This window comes from Diceros bicornis, chromosome 8 (genome assembly GCF_020826845.1).
Source record: "Diceros bicornis minor isolate mBicDic1 chromosome 8, mDicBic1.mat.cur, whole genome shotgun sequence".
In the NCBI taxonomy this organism is placed as follows: Eukaryota; Metazoa; Chordata; class Mammalia; order Perissodactyla; family Rhinocerotidae; genus Diceros; species Diceros bicornis.
Window position 1 is genome coordinate 57,324,712 of NC_080747.1, and position 17,484 is coordinate 57,342,195.

General features: G+C 41.2%; 1 protein-coding gene and 1 long non-coding RNA gene across 3 annotated transcripts in view; one reads left to right on the forward strand and one right to left on the reverse strand.

Moving 5' to 3' along the window:
• Nucleotides 1–4,377: 4,377 nt before the first annotated feature.
• Nucleotides 4,378–16,645, reverse strand: LOC131409681 (uncharacterized). The gene is made up of 2 exons (XR_009220982.1): nt 16,123–16,645; nt 4,378–4,881 (listed from the first exon to the last, which is right to left on the reverse strand). It is a non-coding gene; the product is annotated as an uncharacterized LOC131409681 (long non-coding RNA).
• A 91-nt stretch (nt 16,646–16,736) lies between these two features.
• Nucleotides 16,737–17,484, forward strand: part of MOB1B (MOB kinase activator 1B) — a 51,034-nt gene continuing 50,286 nt past the window's right edge. For both annotated transcript variants that reach the window (XM_058547236.1, XM_058547237.1), the window contains exon 1: nt 16,737–17,039. Coding sequence is in view for 1 of the 2 variants with exons in the window: in XM_058547237.1 (XP_058403220.1) it covers nt 17,026–17,039 (14 nt within the window). In the remaining variant the exon portion in view is untranslated. The remainder of the gene's footprint in view (nt 17,040–17,484) is intronic.

Genomic DNA, 17,484 nt, shown 5'->3' on the forward strand with positions numbered 1-17,484 from the left:
CTGACCACTTAGAGAACCCTGTCTTCAGGTCAATTGCACGAGTTAACTCAAATAAAGCTATCTGAGAAGAGACACTTTTATGAGACTTTTATTAAAATATAATATGATGGAGAATTAAGAAGTAAATGAAAAAAAGAAGTTTTTCCCATAAAAGATGTCACAGAATCCATGGATGCTCATTTATTTCCTCCTAATTTTAGACACAATACCAATAAGTATACTTACCTGGTTTACAGCACAGATAAGAAGTAGTGAATTAGCAGTAGCAAGATGGCACTGCACGCTAAGAAGATAATAGCATGAAAAGAAGCTATAAGAAGCCATAAAGTATGTCCATTAGGAGCCAGCAGGAGGTTATAGTAAAAGCACCAGGGTAGCATAATGATTTGGGACACTGATTCCCTTTCAATAGCTCTAGTGTAAATATCAGCTTTATCACTTACTAATTGGTGGTCTCCATTTCCCCATCAATACAATGGAGATAATAATGATACTTACCACATAACGGAAAGAATCAAATTAGATACAGTAAGCGAAAAAACATTGTTTGGACATAGTAAGTGTTAAATAAAAGTTACATGTTTTTCCTTTATTAATTTTATTACTATTACCACTTATAAGTCATGTCACCTTAGGAAAGTTACTCAATCTCTCTGAAACTCATTATGCTAGCTTACTACACATGGTTGTAACAAAAATCAACTAAGAAAATATATGTGGAAGCCATTTTTAAGCTGCCAAATATTAAATATATTATTATTTTAATTTTTTTGAGTTTGTTGTATTTTATTTTGTTTTTTCATTTTTTTTTTAGATTCCACATATGAGTAAAATATTATTGTATTTGTCTTTCTTCATCTGACTTATTTCACTTAGCATAATACCCTCAAGATCCATCCATGTTGTTGCAAATGGCAAGATTTCATCTTTTTTATGGCTGAGTAGTATTCCATTGTGTATATATCCATCACATTTTCTTTATCCATTCATCCACTGATGGACTTTTTTAGGTTGTTTCTCTATCCTGACTATTGTAAAAAAAAAAATATATATATATATATATTTTTTTTTTGGTGAGGAAGATTGGCCCTGAGCTAACACCTGTTGCCAATCTTCCTCTTTTTGCTTGAGGAAGAATGTCCCTGAGCTAACATCTGTGCCAATCTTCCTCTATTTTGTATGTGGGATGCCACCACAGCATGGCTTGATGAGAAGTGTGCATGTCCATGCCAGGGATCCGAACCCACGAACCCCAGGCCACTGAAGTGGAGTGCGTGAACTTAACCACTATGCCACCAGGCCAGCCCCAATCCTCCTCTTTTTTTTGCTTGGGGAAGATTAGCCCTGAGCTAACACCTGTGTCAATCTTCCTCCACTTTGTATATTGGACACTGCCAAGGCATGGCTGGTGAGTGGAGTAGGTCTACGCCCACGATCCGAACTGATGAACCCAGGCTGCCAAAGAGGAGCGCATGGAACCTTAACCACTTAGCCAGAGGGCCAGGCCATTTAAATATATTTTTAAAGGAACAAATCATCCTATACCCTTTTTTAACCTCAAAGAGCTATAGTGAAATGGGCAAAAAATAGGGTGGTGGGTGGTCATAGTAATCTTGAATCATCAAAAATGCATTTAACTAATTTCACTCATTTAGTCAACTAATAGTTACGAAGGAGCCTCAATATGCTGTATGCCAGACCAGGCCCTGTTGGTCTGATCCTCCCTAGGACTTCTCAGTCTGATACAGAATAATTCAAATATTTCAAACATAATATGATAAGCACTGTAATAGACCATAGAAGTAGGACAGAAAGTACTATGAGGGGATGATTCAGAGAAATTATAGTTGAATTAAGTGGGTATTAAAAACTCAGAAGGCACTTGCCTCTTTGTTTAGGGAAGAAAGCATTCTACATGGGTATGGAGGGGTAAAAAGGCATGGCATGTGAGGAAATTATGAAAAATCCAAGATGCACTGGGGATGAAGTGAACGAGAGAGAAGGCTACAAAAAAAGGTGGGGCTTTGCATGACTTGTGTGGGAGATCAAGATTTGGTCACCCTGAAATATGTCTCTTTACCTTGATTGTTTTCTCTGACAGACATTTGACCTCCCCCACTAACTGCCTAAAGAATTTAACATAGAAGACCTGTTCCAGGAAGGAGTTACTGTCATATGATGGCTGTAATACAATGTAAAATAGATGTTACAATAGGAAAGGCACCAACAGGCCCCTCTTATCAAAAATTCTGTCTCTTCCCGGCCACATTCTCTAGGTCGCCCTGCTAGGAGCTGCCAGACGAACATTTACATTTATAAGGCAAATCTCCATTTGTAAAGGTATCTCCCTCTCTGTACTGGGAAGAGGGAGGATGACCTCATCTCTAAAAACTTATCAATGTGAAAGGTGAGGCCTTAAATCTGCATAATAACCTTACTCTTGTTTACTGTGCTTTTCCGATGATCTTCTGTAACTGACTCCCCCCACCCCCAACATCCTCCTTTGTCTTTAGCTGAAGATAGTATTTAAGATGAGAATCTTTGCTATTGTGTTGAGAAACTCAGTTTCCCTGGTTTCTCCCATGTATACATGTTATTAAACTTGGTATTATTTTCTCCTGCTAACCTGTCTTTTAATGATTTGGCCAGCCAGAAGAACCTTAAGGGAAAGGGCGGAGGGGGATTCTCCCTCTTCCCCGACACTTGCTAACAGGTTTGACTGATATCTGGAGTCAGGGTTTTTTGTTGCAAGAAACAGGAAAAAAAACCCATATTATTATACAGTCTGTGGGACTCACAAAATCAGCAGGAGGCAGAAGATAAGATTTGGAAAACAGAAAAAAAACCAAGGAGCTCCTTCGGGTCAAAAAACACAAAGTACCATAGCTGTTTTTCAGTTAGAATAGACTGGCCAGGAGGCCACCTCCACCAGTGCTGGATGCTTCTGCAGGATCTGTGAATGAATCTAAATGTCCCTTGGCTTCAGTGTAACCACCTCCAGAGTCAATGCCCGGGGCAGGAGGATCCAATTTCCTCCCCCTTCAGTTTCCATAATAAAAGATATGGCACTGAGTCCTACCAAAACCACACATAACAGCAGATTCTCCCAAAATAGGAAAAGGGAGTTGGATAACAGACAACTAACCAACCAAACAAACAAACAAAACACCCTGCAAAAACAATTCTGGTAAGCAGCAACAACCACCAAAAAACCAATACAGGATTTTAAAAATAGGCAGTGACAAGATCAGATTCGCATATTCACTAATAGATGGCTATGAAATGACGTAAATGATGTAAAAGGGGACTCACTGAAAAATAATTCTCCTTTCAACTTCTGATCCCCAGGTTGAAATTTTCCCTCCTCAATGATATTTTTACTATTTTATTACATAATCAAGAACATATATATTTCTATGTATTTTATCATTTTTCCTGCTAGATGGATGGGATATTGCTTTTTATATATTTGTTTTATACTCAGCCATGCTAATGAATTATTTTATTGTTTATAATAGCTTTACAGTTGATTCTCTTTGGCCGATCAATTTGCCTGGTGTGGTCAGCAGAATAATGGCCCCTCAAAGGTGTCCATATCCTAATCCCTGGAACCTGTCTATATCTGTTCTTTCTATTCTCTTCCATTGATCTAGCTTTCTTTTCAAACTTTTAAACATTCTAACGTTATAATGTTTTAATATCTGGTAGGCTGTTCCCCCCTCACTACCATTATTTTTCAGAATTATCATGGCTAAACTTGTACATTTCAGTTTTTTCTGAAAATCCTACCTTTTTTGAAATCTCCATCCTATGGGTATATTTATTGGTAGAGAATTACATTAAATTTATAGTTTAATTAAAGAGCACTGATGTTTTCAGAGAATAGTGGTATCTCTCCATTTATTTAAATCAACTTCTTGATTTGTGCAAGAACACATCGTGTAGTGTGAAATCACATTCATTTAGGGTTTGAAAGACTATTAATCATGGAGACCAAGAGCATTCTCTCCACAAGCTGGCCAGTGGACTCTGATGTGGCCTGGGTTTAGTCCAAAAATTGACGAGTTATTGGCTAAGTCAATCATTGTCCCCATCCTGGCAATTTGAATTACAAATGCAGAAATAATTTGCCAGTTGGGGGCAGCACAGCAGAAAGTAGAAACACTTATTACAGCCAGGCTATATCAATGCAGAGCATAAAAATGTCCATGAGTTCTGCTGCTCAGTACTCCAGAGCTGTCTTGAGTCTAGAATCACTCATCAGGTCTCCTTAAGCCCTATTTGGCCCCACTAAGGCACTAGCTTTGAAGTTTCTTTGGCATTCACTCTCCATTGCTGTTCTATAAGTGTCTGTACAATAAACTCTGCTATGAATGATCCAGTTGAGCACATTTATTATTCTTTTTTAAAAAAGACCTTTCTGAGAAAAGATATCTTACAAGTACATATCAGTTTACAAGGCGGTTTCACTTATATTATCTCATTTAATCTATCAACGACCCTGTAAACTAATGAACTTCAGAGATACTTTTTCAGGCATCTAATTGTTAAAAGAAAAAACTTACAAGGCTGAATAACCTGAGGCTGAACTTTCATTGAAGACATTGGATAACTTCCAGAGACAAATTTCCTTCAATGTCCTCTGAACATGGTCAGGTGTGAAAGTGAGGTCCTGAACTGCTGTAGCCAATTCACCACCAACTTGAGGAGGAAGCCGGCACACAGAGAAAGGCGGACTCAAGGGAACGGCAGAAAAATGGAGCTGGAGCCACTGAATTAACTTCATCCGGAAACCTTCCCAATCTCTGAACCTCATCTGTGAATCAATAAATTTCCTCTTTGTTTCAACCAGTGAAGAGTGTAGTTTTATGCTGTCTGTAACTGAAAACATATTAACAGATATGGCATCAATTATAATTTTACATGCATTCAAAAAGCAGGGAATAGGGCCTTGGGAGAAGAGAAGGGCACTCCTGTTTGGGGGGGAGAGTGCAAGAAGACTGGACGAAGGATGCTGCCTAGTCAGTTCACGGGTATGTGTGGAGAGGGGTGTCAGGTGGTAGACTGATTGGAAGAGAAGGCAGGAGAAGAAAAAGGAGGTCAAAGAAAAATAAAGATGAATTTCCTGCACTTACTAGCCTTACTTACCCCTTCTAAGTTGTTTGAATACTTTTAGCTTTGATGGGAAACCTAGAGCATAGTCATAAATACGCAAATAAAAATAGTAATTTCCGACTTTTAGAATTAAATTTTGAATAGCACTGTCTTAGAGCAGTGTTTCAATTTTAGTTTTTCATAACACATTTAGATGTTTGTCATATCTAAGTACGGTTTTTACCTAATATTTTCCTTTAAATCACTGGTTCTCAATAGGGGTGCTATTGCCCCGAGGAGGACATTTGGCAGTGTCTGGAGACATTTTTATTTGTCATAACTGGATGCTACTGGCAACTAGTGGATAGAGGGCAGGCATACTGCTAACCATTCTTCAGTACGCAGCACAGCCTCCCACCACAAAGAATTATCTGGCCCCTAATGTCAGCAGTGCCAAAGATGAGAAACCCTGACTTAGGTCATTTTCTTTTATACTTCATAATAACTAACATTTATTGAGCAATAGTATATTTTAAATATTGTTCAAAGTGCTTAACATGCAATATGTCATTGAATCCACACATCAACCTTATTCGGTAGATACTACCATTAAACCTGTTTTACAAGTGAGGAAACTGAGGGTTAATTAACTTGTCCAAGGTCAACCAGCTAGTAAGTAGCTGAACCTGAGAGTATGATGCTAGAGATCCTAAGCTTAACCAATAGGCTCTACTTTATATCACTATGTAAATGAAAACTAGTATCACATGCCTTATGCAATAGAATAACATACAAATAAATTCAATAAGAGCAAAATGTTATGAAGCTCCAGCTAGATATTGTTGCCTGCTGAAGTCTCTGTGTCTAAAACCTGTGGCTCTCTCTTAAAAAGGGAGACTGAGTGTTAGAGAGGTGTTCAAGACATACTAGCATCAGACCAAGACTTTCTCTTTGACATAATCAGAAGAAATGAAAATGAATTTAAAGGGGAATAACTTTCTTAATATGAGATTCAATATTATATAACGCTATATTTGTGTACCACTTAAAATCCCCACTCTTCAATAATATAAAGCCCTGAGATATTTTAATTCTCCATGAATTAGACAGACCTGGATCTACTACTTACTACTGGTGTTATGTTAGATGTGATTTAATATCCTCATCCATAGCACTGGGACAATAACTTCTTCCTCAGAGGGTGGTGGTAGGAATTAAACGAGATATAAAGAGTCTTGTAAGATTACTGGCAGAAAATTACAGAGCATAAAATAAATATTAGTTCCTCTCATTTCCTGAAGATTCTGTGGTCTCTTTCCAGCATTTCCGGAGATTCTCGTATGCTTCCATGATTATACAAGCTCTCTAAGAGCCATGGCAGGTCAGGCAGCCACAGTTGGCTCCAGAGTATTACAGGGAACAAAGAGCTGCTTTCAGTACTATCCAGAGTAACCACTGGGGCCTCCTGGGAGGAACTGGTCTTTTGAGCCTTGCTGTGTAGCCATCTCCCCGCCCCCTGCCCTCCTGTGAGGGTTGTTGATGATCCAGGAAAGATTTATGGAAATTGCAAGCATGACAGCCCTATGACAGTGACTCTGATAGATAACACAGGTCCCTGGAGGTTGCCAGAGGGAGGAAAGAGGCAGGAGAGAAGGGGCAGGCTTTGTTCCTAAGAACAGAGTTGTGGGTCCATCTTAATTTCTTTACATACACACACACCTGTTCCAATTTCAGACCTGACATTTGACCATACAGTCACTGAGTTTATGGCTAAAGGCTATACTTTAAATATTCATGGCACCTCTCACAGGACTGGATTTGTGATTCTGTGATAGCAACTAAAGCAGAGTTCAAATGAGCATTGAACTATTGTCTGTTTGGTGGTCAGAAGACTTTTGTTTTTGTGCTGTGACTCCAGAATTTCTTCCCTACTTGATTCCTGATACCTTTATTCTTTTAAAATATTCCTTTAATAAGTGGCCAGCCCTGTTGCTTAGTGGTTTAGTGCAGGCACTCTGCTACTGGCAGCCCAGGTTCAGATCCTGGGCGTGCACCAATGCACCGGTTGTCCGGCCATGCTGAGGCGGCGTCCCACATACAGCAACTAGAGGGATGTGCAACTATGACATACAACTATCTACTGGGGCTTTGGGGAGAAAAGGGGGAAAAAAGGAGGAGGATTGGCAATAGATGTTAGCTTACGGTTGGTCTTCCTCAGCAAAAAGAGGAGGATTGGCATGGATGTTAGCTCAGGGCTAATCTTCCTCACAAAAAATATATATATATTCCTTTAATAAGGTTTGAGATTTCATGCTATAATTAGGGATAATTAAAATGCAAATACAACCAGAGAGTTAATACCCTGACAAATTCAGAATATCTTCTCCCCACTAGAATGTACACCTCTTGGGGTTGGGGATTTTGTTTTGTACCCTACTACATCCCCAGTGCTTACATAAGTAACTAGCATATAGTTAGTGCTTGATAAATATTTGTTGAATGAATGAATGCGAGGTCATACTAAGGTGTAAAAGGCTGTAGCAGTCAACATTTCCTTTGTCTACACATGTATTTTTTTCATGCCTCTGGGCTTTACACATGCGGCATCATCTTCCTGCAATGCCTTCTCTCTGCCTCTTACTCCTCTATCATCCCTTCCTCAGCTGGAGAAAGTCTAATAACCCTTTAAGACTTGCTTTTTTGGGAAAACTCTCTTTGATCCTTATCTTCCTCCTCAAATCAACACTTTTTCACTAGCTGGGCTCCTGTAGCCCGTTGCATATAATCCTATCATAAGAGGGATTTTGTGCTGTAATTATTTGTTTATACGTCAGTCTCCGCCACTAGAAACGAACTCCTTGAGGGTTGTGATGTTGTGTATTTCTTTTGTATCCTCACCCTTAGCATGATAACTGGTTTATGGTAGATCTTCACTAAATGTTGCCAAGTGAATGAATGACTGAATGAATGAATCTTGCAAGTGGTCCTTAATCCTGCAGGGCTCCAGGAAGGTCTCAGATAGATTCCTTATAAGGAGTGCATTACAAGATCACTTCCTTTAAAAGCTCTGTTTTGGACAGGAAATCTTCCTGCCCACTATGGTTTTATTTTACTAAATCCCTTTATCCTGTACTCAAATGGAATAATTGGTGTAGAGACACAGAGTACAGCCTATAAATAAGGGATTTGGAAAAACATGGTCAAATTTCAAGGTGAGACTGATTACCTTGGTCTTCTTCTCTGTAGATGCTTCCTGGTTGCCCTGATGCCATACAGACCGTAAGGATAGTGATATTTTGGGAGGGTTGGAATATTTCTCCTGAGGAAAAACAAATGGGTTGACTATCTGGGACCAGAGTCCTGTTGGTGCAGGATAAGAGAATTATATCGTGTAAAGCAGTATCTCATGGCTCCAGCTATAAGAGGACTGTGGCCTGCTTGAGTTGCTATGGTTATGACTATGACAACTATGGAAAACATGAGAGAGATGCCAAGAAGAGGGTGTGGTAACAGCCATGAGCAAGAGAGAACAAATGGCCAAGTCTAGGGACTGCCTAGCGTCCCTGGAATCCAGTGGCCGTATAGGCCGGCTTTCAAGACGATACTGGAAGATCCGACTTCCCCATTTCATTATTTACATGGATGCAAACCCCAAACTGCTCATACTTATCCCTTTCATTCATCCATTCTGCTTTAAGTTACTCTGCAGAAGAGAATAGAGATGGGGGAAGCAGCATAAGTACCTAGGCACAACCTAGAGGGCTGCAGCTCTTGAGAACAGGCACTACTTAATTAAGCCAACTGTGAATTTGTGTGGGCGAAAGCAACAGCTGCTGAGTCTTGGGATATTTTTAAGTTGCAGCCAGTTGGGATACTCTTTATGTCTATATATGGTCCTTCATGCTAAAGGACCTCGTGGAGATGGGTGGGCTAAAAACACATACTCTTTGAAACTACATCATCATCCTGGTCTTTGACAGCACATCAACAGTCTGCTCTTGGGAAACTTCAGCAAGGTTAAAAGTTAAGCTGCTCATCTGACATAGTAGCGAATCCTCCATCCCTCACCCCCTACATCGCTGCTAGGTTTTTTTGAGATTAAAGGAGAGACTTATTTGTTTAGTCCCCATGTCCTTTCAAGCTCTTGGTTACCACATCTTGTGCACAACGTGCACACCAGGCAAACAAACTTTTAAGAGCACAGCAGATTGTAGCAGCGAGCAAGCCCAGCAGATTGAGCCCCCTAAGCCCATGGGCTATATGAAGCAAACCAAAACACAGCTGGTGGAGTTAATTTTAGGCTTTCTGACCTTGGCAATGTCGCATCAACTTGGGAAACGCAGCTTTGAATAGGTTGAGAAAGGACCCTTCCTCCTCCTTCTTCCCGTGCAGCTGACTGAAAAAATGCCTACACGGTTTAAGTTTAGTGGGCAAAACAATTAATCACGGACAACGGTAAACCTGACAGATCAAGAAATTCCACATTTATTGAACAAGTGCAAGGTCCATGCAAGAAATCTTTTATGATTTTTGTCCTATGGATTAAGATCTTCAAAATTATTCCGAAAGTAGCACCTTCTGAAAAGTTCTAAAGGTCTGGCTTCTCCAAAACAAAAATCAATTTCTATGTCGTGGTGCTTCAAAACACCAAAAGTGGGTTGGCAATGATGAGTGGGAAAGTAGAAGTTTTATTAAATTATGCTATTTATAAATGTAACAGGGATTTAAATGCAAGGAGTAAAAACATACTATTCACTTCTGAATGCACAGGATCCAAATCTCTGACCACCAAACTAGGTGAGGTCCCTGTAACGTATACTCACATACACATGGATTTTTCTTTCTTGACACGTATACAATTACTAATTTTGTTTTTATTTGTTAGAGTGTCTGTATTTCCCAATGACCTATAGGATTCATGACAGCAGGGACTATTTCCTCGTTTTTTGCTCACAGAGGCTCATAATAGACAATACATACTTGTGTGGATAGATGAACAATTTGCACCTCATTGTTCTCTCTTTTTTTTTTTTTTGGTGAGGAGGACTAGCCCTGAGCTAACACCCGATGCCAATCCTCCGTTTTTTTCTTGAGGAAGATTGGCCCTGGGCTAACATGCGGGCCCATCCTCCTCTACTTTATGTGGGACGCCACCACAGCATGGCTTAGCAAGCGGTGCGTTGGTGCACGCCCGGGATCCGAACCTGTGAATCCTGGGCCGCCGCAGCAGAGTGCGTGCACTTAACTGCTGCACCACCCGGCCAGCCCCATCATCGTTCTCTTAAATCTAGGATTCTATTGCACAAACCTCACCTTCAAAAGAATGAACAGCTTGGGAGCCAGCCTGGTGGCGTAGTGGTTAAGTTCACGCACTGCACTTCTGCGGCCTGGGGTTCACAGGTTCGGGTCCCAGGCGCGGACCTACGTACCACTCATCAAGCCATGCTGTGGTGGCATCCCACATACAAAATAGAGGAAGATGGGGACAGATGTTAGCTCAGGGCCAATCTTCCTCACACACACACACAAAAAAGAAAGAACAGTTGAAGAGGAGGTATTGGGTTAGATTTGGGATCAATAAAAGAGTCCTTCTTCCATTGTAACACATTAAATAAGAAGCTTTGCGTTTTGATGCCTTATGGCTTTTAGTGATAAATGCATTGAGAGACCAACCTTCATGGACCAAACTTTTATAATTCCATTCTTTTCTATTATGTCAAAATAATATGTCCTTGAGAAGCATTTTTTTTCTTTTTTTTTTTTTTGTGAGGAAGACCGGCCCTCAGTTAACATCTATTGCCAATCCTCCTCCTTTTTTTCCCCCAAAGCCCCAGTAGATAGTTGTATGTCATAGTTGCACATCCTTCTAGTTGCTGTATGTGGGACACGGCCTCAGCATGGCCAGACAAGCGGTGCGTCGGTGCGCGCCTGGGATCCGAACCCGGGCCGCCAGTAGCGGAGCACCCGCACTTAACCGATAAGCCACAGGGCCGGCCCCTTGAGAAGCATTTCTAACTATTCATTGGTTTGTCTTTAATGAAGCAAGATAAGAATTAAAATCTACAAAGCATTGATAAGGGTCAGGTTGAATTGCTAGCTATGTTAAGTGGGATTATGTAGCATGCCAAAATTCATTTAGAATATATTCATCCTAATTTAGGTCATCCTGGGAAGGGGAGAAGGGAAATAGACTTTACAGAATTCAGATTGTACTTACTAGCTATGTGATCTTGAGCAAGTTACAGACATAACCTCTCAGCATTAGTTTCCCTATCTACAAAAGGGGAAACCTAACACCTAATATCAACCTCATGGGGCAGTGTAAGGAATAAATGAAACAGAGATAATACAAATGAAAAGCTTAGCAGAGTGACTGGTCCATCAGAAATATTCAATAAATGGTAGCTATAAAAACAATCTTATGTAATAAGCTAATTAGATGGAATACTTACCACATCAATCTAGATGTTATGTAACCAAAACACTTCTGCACAACAATGCATTTTATCAGGTTACTAAGGATTTGTTGCCCAGGTATACTTTTTCTAATATTTGTCCTACAGGTACCTATTCGTATAGAGTCAGATCACATATCTAAATCAGAACAGAACAGCTGCTTAAGAAATACTGAGGCCCAGATTAAGCCACAGGATTGGAATTCAGCATTTCTTCTCTCTGGCATTAGCAGCCTTTGTTTTTAGTTTTATAGGTAAAAGTACATCTTCATATCCAGGCAGGAAAAGCTGGCTAATGTGAGGGCAAGGAAAGAACTCTCTAGTCTAAACAATCATCTTCTATATCAGCAAATTTTAAATCCCTATCATTCATAACACTTCTAGGTCTTTTCAAAAGGAGACTTGCTATATGTTTGTTTTTCTTTTTATTACGGAAAATTTCAAAACTAAACAAAAGTAAACAGCACAGTATAATGATCCTCACGTACTCAATACCTGGCTTCAATAATTGTCAACTTATGGCCAATTTCGTTTCATCTATACTCCTACTCCCCCTCCCACATTATTCTGAAGCAAATCCCAGGCATATTATTTCTTCTGTAAATATTTCAGTACATATTTCTAAAAAATAAGGCTCTTAAAAAAAACCCACATCATCACCATGATTAATAATCAGTCCTTAGTAACATCAAATATCCCATGTTCAAACTTTTCAGTTGTCTATAAATGACATAAACATTTGTTATCATTCTTTTTCAGATTGCTTGTTTGAATCAGGATGCAAATGAGTCCACACATTTATAATTGGTTGATATGTCTCTTATGTTTCTTTTAACCTTTAGGTTTCTCCTTCAGCACTATTTTTTCCCTGTAATTCATCTATAGAAGAAAGTGGGTCCTGCATAGTTTCTCCATAGTTTGGATTTTGCTGATTGCATCCATGCAGTGTCATTTAACATGTTCTTTACCATATTCTTCTGTTCCCTGTATTTCCTGTAATTTGATAAATTTGATCTAAAGGCTTGACCAGATTCAGGATCTCTTTTGTTGGCAAGACGTCTTCACAGGTGATGATATGTTCTTCCGTCAGGATGCACATAAAAGGTGGGTGCCTCTCTTGTTGTGATACTAGCAGCCATTGATGATCAATGCCTAGATCCATTAATCCATTAGGGATTGCAAAAATGGTGATATTCTAATAATCCAATCATTCCCACTTCATTTTTTTTTTAACTGAAATGCTTCTATAAGGAGAAATTTCTCCTCACCTACTATTTGGAAACTTGGCTTTAAATGGTGTTATTTTGTCTGGGGAGGGTAACATATTAGTTAATATATGAAATGATTAATTTATCAGATAAAAAGTTACAATGAATCATTTTCTTTAAGGTTGTAGAAACCCTCACTTTGAGGGAAAAGGAGAATATAAACACAATTGAGGGAGAGAAGGTAAATGGTGATCAGAAAACTGAGATATCTGGAAAGAGAAGTAAAGAAAGAAGAAACACAGATGCTTAAAGGTAACACTTTGCTAAGTCTATTCTCATCTGGCATATAAATTCCTATTTCAAAGCCCATCTTATGGCTTTGAATACTGTTTACTTACTGAGGACTCCTGCTTTCATACTTCTAGTTCAGATCTCTCCCCAAGTTTTGCACAGCAGTCAAAGTCAAAACTCTACCTGACATCATTACTTTGATATCTAAAAGACATCTCCAAGTTAACATATCTAAAATGGAATGTTTAGTTTTACCCCCAAATTGTGACTCATTTATTTCAATAAATGGCATTACCATCCACCAGTTGAAAAAGCCAAAAAAATAGGAGTAATCTTTGACTTCTTTTCCCAGCCCCTGCAATCAATCACCAAGAGCTGTTGGTTTTACCTTGAGATTATTAATTTCTTCTTTCTCTTATTAATGACACTACCCTAAACCAAATCACAATTGTTGAGAAAAAAATTGTACTATTACAATAGTTTTTTGGCTTCCTTTCTGACATGTTGGTCCCCTCTAGTCCATTCTCCACAATAATAGAGTGATCTTTCTAAAATGTTAATCAGGGATCATGAGCTGATAACTGTTGAAGCTGGCTGATGGATTCATTATACTAATTTCTTCCCCTTTGTATAGGTTTGAAATTTTCCAAGTTAAAAAAAATAAAGTGTTATTCAGATTATTTTATCTTACCCTCTTATCATTTTACTTCTCTGCTGACTTCTCGATGTTCTTAGAATAAAATCCAAATGTCTTGCCTAGGCCTGTGAGCCCCAGTCTGCCCTCTGTCTACATGTCCAGCCTTATCTATGCCACTCTTCTCGCTCACTCTGCCCAGGCCATAACCTGTCAGTTCTAAGAACTCTTTAAGCTCTTTCTTATCTTAGAGCATTTGTGCTTGTTATTCCCTCTATCAGAAAATGCTCATCCCCTAGCCCTTTGCAAGGCTGGCTCCTTCTCTTCCTTCAGGTCTCAGCAAAAATATCACCTCCTTAGAGAGCCCTTTCTTAACCACTCAAGCTAAATTAAAATTAGATCCTCTTCCTTCACCATTACTCTCTATTACATTATTCTGTTTATTTCATTTCTTACCACAATTTATAATTATCTTGTTTGTTTATATTTATACAAATATACTTACTTGTTTATTATGACAAGAAAGTAACTCGAATGAATATTTAAAGATATTTGAGGGCACATACCCACTCACATTCTACTCTATTCTATTCATGTTATAATTCCAATTCTTTGAAAAATTGGTGGATAGAATAAAAATTTTAATAATCTTGCATCATAAACAAAGATTTATAAACAAAATAAGATTTTGATCAGGAGAGTAACTTCTTGAAATTGAAATTTTAGGAGGACAGTGGTATGCAATATGGGTTGGCGAAGGAGAAATAGGAATTAGAAATGTCTATTTGAACATACCCTCTCTTTGATTCTAAATTTCCCAATGTTTCTGAAGTGCTGAATAATTTTAAGTGACAGCCATTGTTTGATTTAAACATTTAACCTCTGGAATTTTTTTTTTTAATAATTTTATTTATTTATTTTTTCCCCCCAAAGCCCCAGCAGATAGTTGTAGGTCATAGCTGCACATCCTTCTAGTTGCTGTATGTGGGACGCGGCCTCAGCATGGCCGGAGAAGCGGTGCGTCGGTGCGCGCCCGGGGATCCGAACCCGGGCCGCCAGCAGCGGAGCGCGCGCACTTAACCCCTAAGCCGCGGGGCTCGCCCGTAACCTCTGGAATTATATTCTGTATTATTAACATAACACTTCTCTCATTTTTAGGACCACTATATTTAAATTTTATCATCTGTTAATTTTAGGCAACTCTCCTAGTGGTGTAATAAAGAATTCAACAAGTATTTTTGCAGATTCTCTCCTTTGCCAATCATTGTCCTAACTCAGTGTCATAAGATTCATCTAAACTGTGTTAGACTAAATACAAGGCTACATAAGCTAGCCTCCCAAACCAGGGAGCAGATGGAACCTGTCTGCCAGTGATCTGAAGGATGCCCCTCGTATGACAGAATTTTAGAACTGAAGATATCTTAGAGATCATGTAATAATCCAAGGCCCTCATTTTAAAGTGGGTGAAACTTGTTCTAACAGGTTAACTGACATATTCTTCCCAAACACAATTTCCTAATTTGGTAAATCAAATCTCACTTTGTGAGGCCTTTAAGGAATTATACAGTAAGTTAGTACCATATCAACACCTGGAACACAGGGCTTCTACGTCATAAATCCATTATTTTCATTATATTAACATAAACTCTGCTTTTTCCTCCTTTCCCACTTTTTTTTTTTTTTTTGGTGAGGAAGATTAGCTCTGAGCTAACATCCGTTGCCAATCCTCCTCCTTTTGCTGAGGAAGAGTAGCCCTGGGCTAACATCCATGCCCATCTTCCTCTACTTTGTATATGGGATGCTGCCACAGCATGGCCTGATCAGCAGTGCCTAGGTCCGCGCCGGGGATCTGGGCCTGGGAACCCCGGGCCTGCCCAAGAGGAGTGAGCGAACTTAACTGCTAGGCCACTGGCCAGCCCCCTGCATCTTTTGAGCCTTTAAATCTTCTCAAATTATTTCAGTGACCTCTGCTGTTCCTGAGACAGCATCAAGATTACAACATTTTCTTCTGTTTTTAAAAATGATTTGATTTACCAATATTCTAAACCAATAGTGCATAAACTCAATAGAATACATTTCATATTGGCACCTCCTTCAAGTCTATTAGCCCAAGGTGGGTTAATCGCTGCACATAATTTGTTTTGTTCAGATTCTTTGAAAAGTTATTCGTGGATTTGATGGGTGTTTTGAGTAAAGAAGATGGACATCTCCTGTGTAAAATAAATGGGTACCCAAATTGACAATGCTGTGGCAGGCTGGTCATCAGTGGCAATGCTGATTAAGCATTTATGGGGCCCAGTCCATATAACCATTGCATAATCTGATGCACAAAACATTCTAGAAGCTACAGACGATTCTGTCTCCCTTATATAGGGACTTGCATTTCACATAGTTAAGAGGCCCAGGGCAAGGCTTTATAATCTAAGTATGCTCCACATACCTTGACTATGTCACCCCAGCAGTTTTCCCAGCTGCTGATGACAGCGTAGTTTGTCTGTTCAGACGGTGATGGACGCTGATCATCTTCAAGTTCAGGGTTTTAAAATACGCCCATAAAACGAGAAGGACCTTGAAGACATATTTAGACCTTTTCCTCTCTTCTGGTGGAACCACACCCAAACCATTCCAACCAGATGAAACTCCCTCCTGTTTTTACATACTAGCAGACAGACTCCATAACCTTCCTCATCCTTTGCTGGGCACTCACAGTGGGCAGAACTCTGGTGGCAATTCCACCTCTCACTGCAGGACCCGTGATATCCCGGAGTTGAAGCCCACTTCCTTCCTGATCGCTGAAACCCAGCTAAGCACCTCGGAGCGCTCTGCTGCGACCCCCAACTGGGTGGACAGCCCTCGACCGGCTCGGCGGCCCCTACGCATCAGCGGGGCGTGGTCCGGAGCTGTATAGTTGTCCAGAACCGTAGGGACCCGGGGTCACAGCCGGAGGGGCGGGGTGGGCGCACGCCGCTCTCGCGAGAGCTCGCGGGAGGGGGCAGCGGGGGGCTGGAGGTCGGGGGGAGGAGGAGGAGGTGGGGGAGCTGCGCGGCGGCGGCGGCTGCTCTCCCGGGAGCAAGCGAGCAGCCCTTTCCCCGCCTCCCTTTCCTTCCCCTCCCATTGACTGATTCGAGCCGTGCGCTTCCCACTTCCGCCCCCTCTGCCTGCCATAGGAACTAGCGAAGCCGAACAAGTTGCGGCCGCCGAACGGCCGGCGCTCCCCTCCTCCTCCTCCTCTCCTCTTCCTCTCTCCTTTCCTCTGCTTCCCCGGCCGCCGCCGCCGCCGCCGCCGCCGCCGCCGCCCCGAGGCCTCGCGACCGCCGAGCCCGCAGCCCACGCCGCGGCCGACATGAGCTTCTTGTTGTGAGTAGCCAGGCCCCGCGCCGCCGGCTTTGTTCGGGCGACCTGGGCCGCGGCCCCCGCCCGCCTTGCCCCGCGCTGCCCCGGCCGCTCGTTCCCACCGAGCCGATCTCCGGGAGCCGGCCCCGAGCGCTCGCGCTGCCCGACCGCCGCCCTGGCCCGCTTCGAGCGCGAGTGCAGTCCTCCAGCTCCCAAGGAGGCTCCTTCTCCCGGTCCCCAAGTCCGGACACACCCCGGCGCCTGAGTCCGCAGTGCTCCATCACCCCAACCTTTCCCTTCGCTCTCCTCTTGGGTTGGTTGGTTTGCACGCTGCACATAGATACCTCCCATTCTCCCGCATGACCCGTATCCGACGCGTGCCCGGTCGCCGGTCTCGGTCTCGCTTGCCCTTTGCTTTTTTCTAGGTCCCAAGCACAGAAGATAGAGCGTCGTACTTTCCCCCGTCACC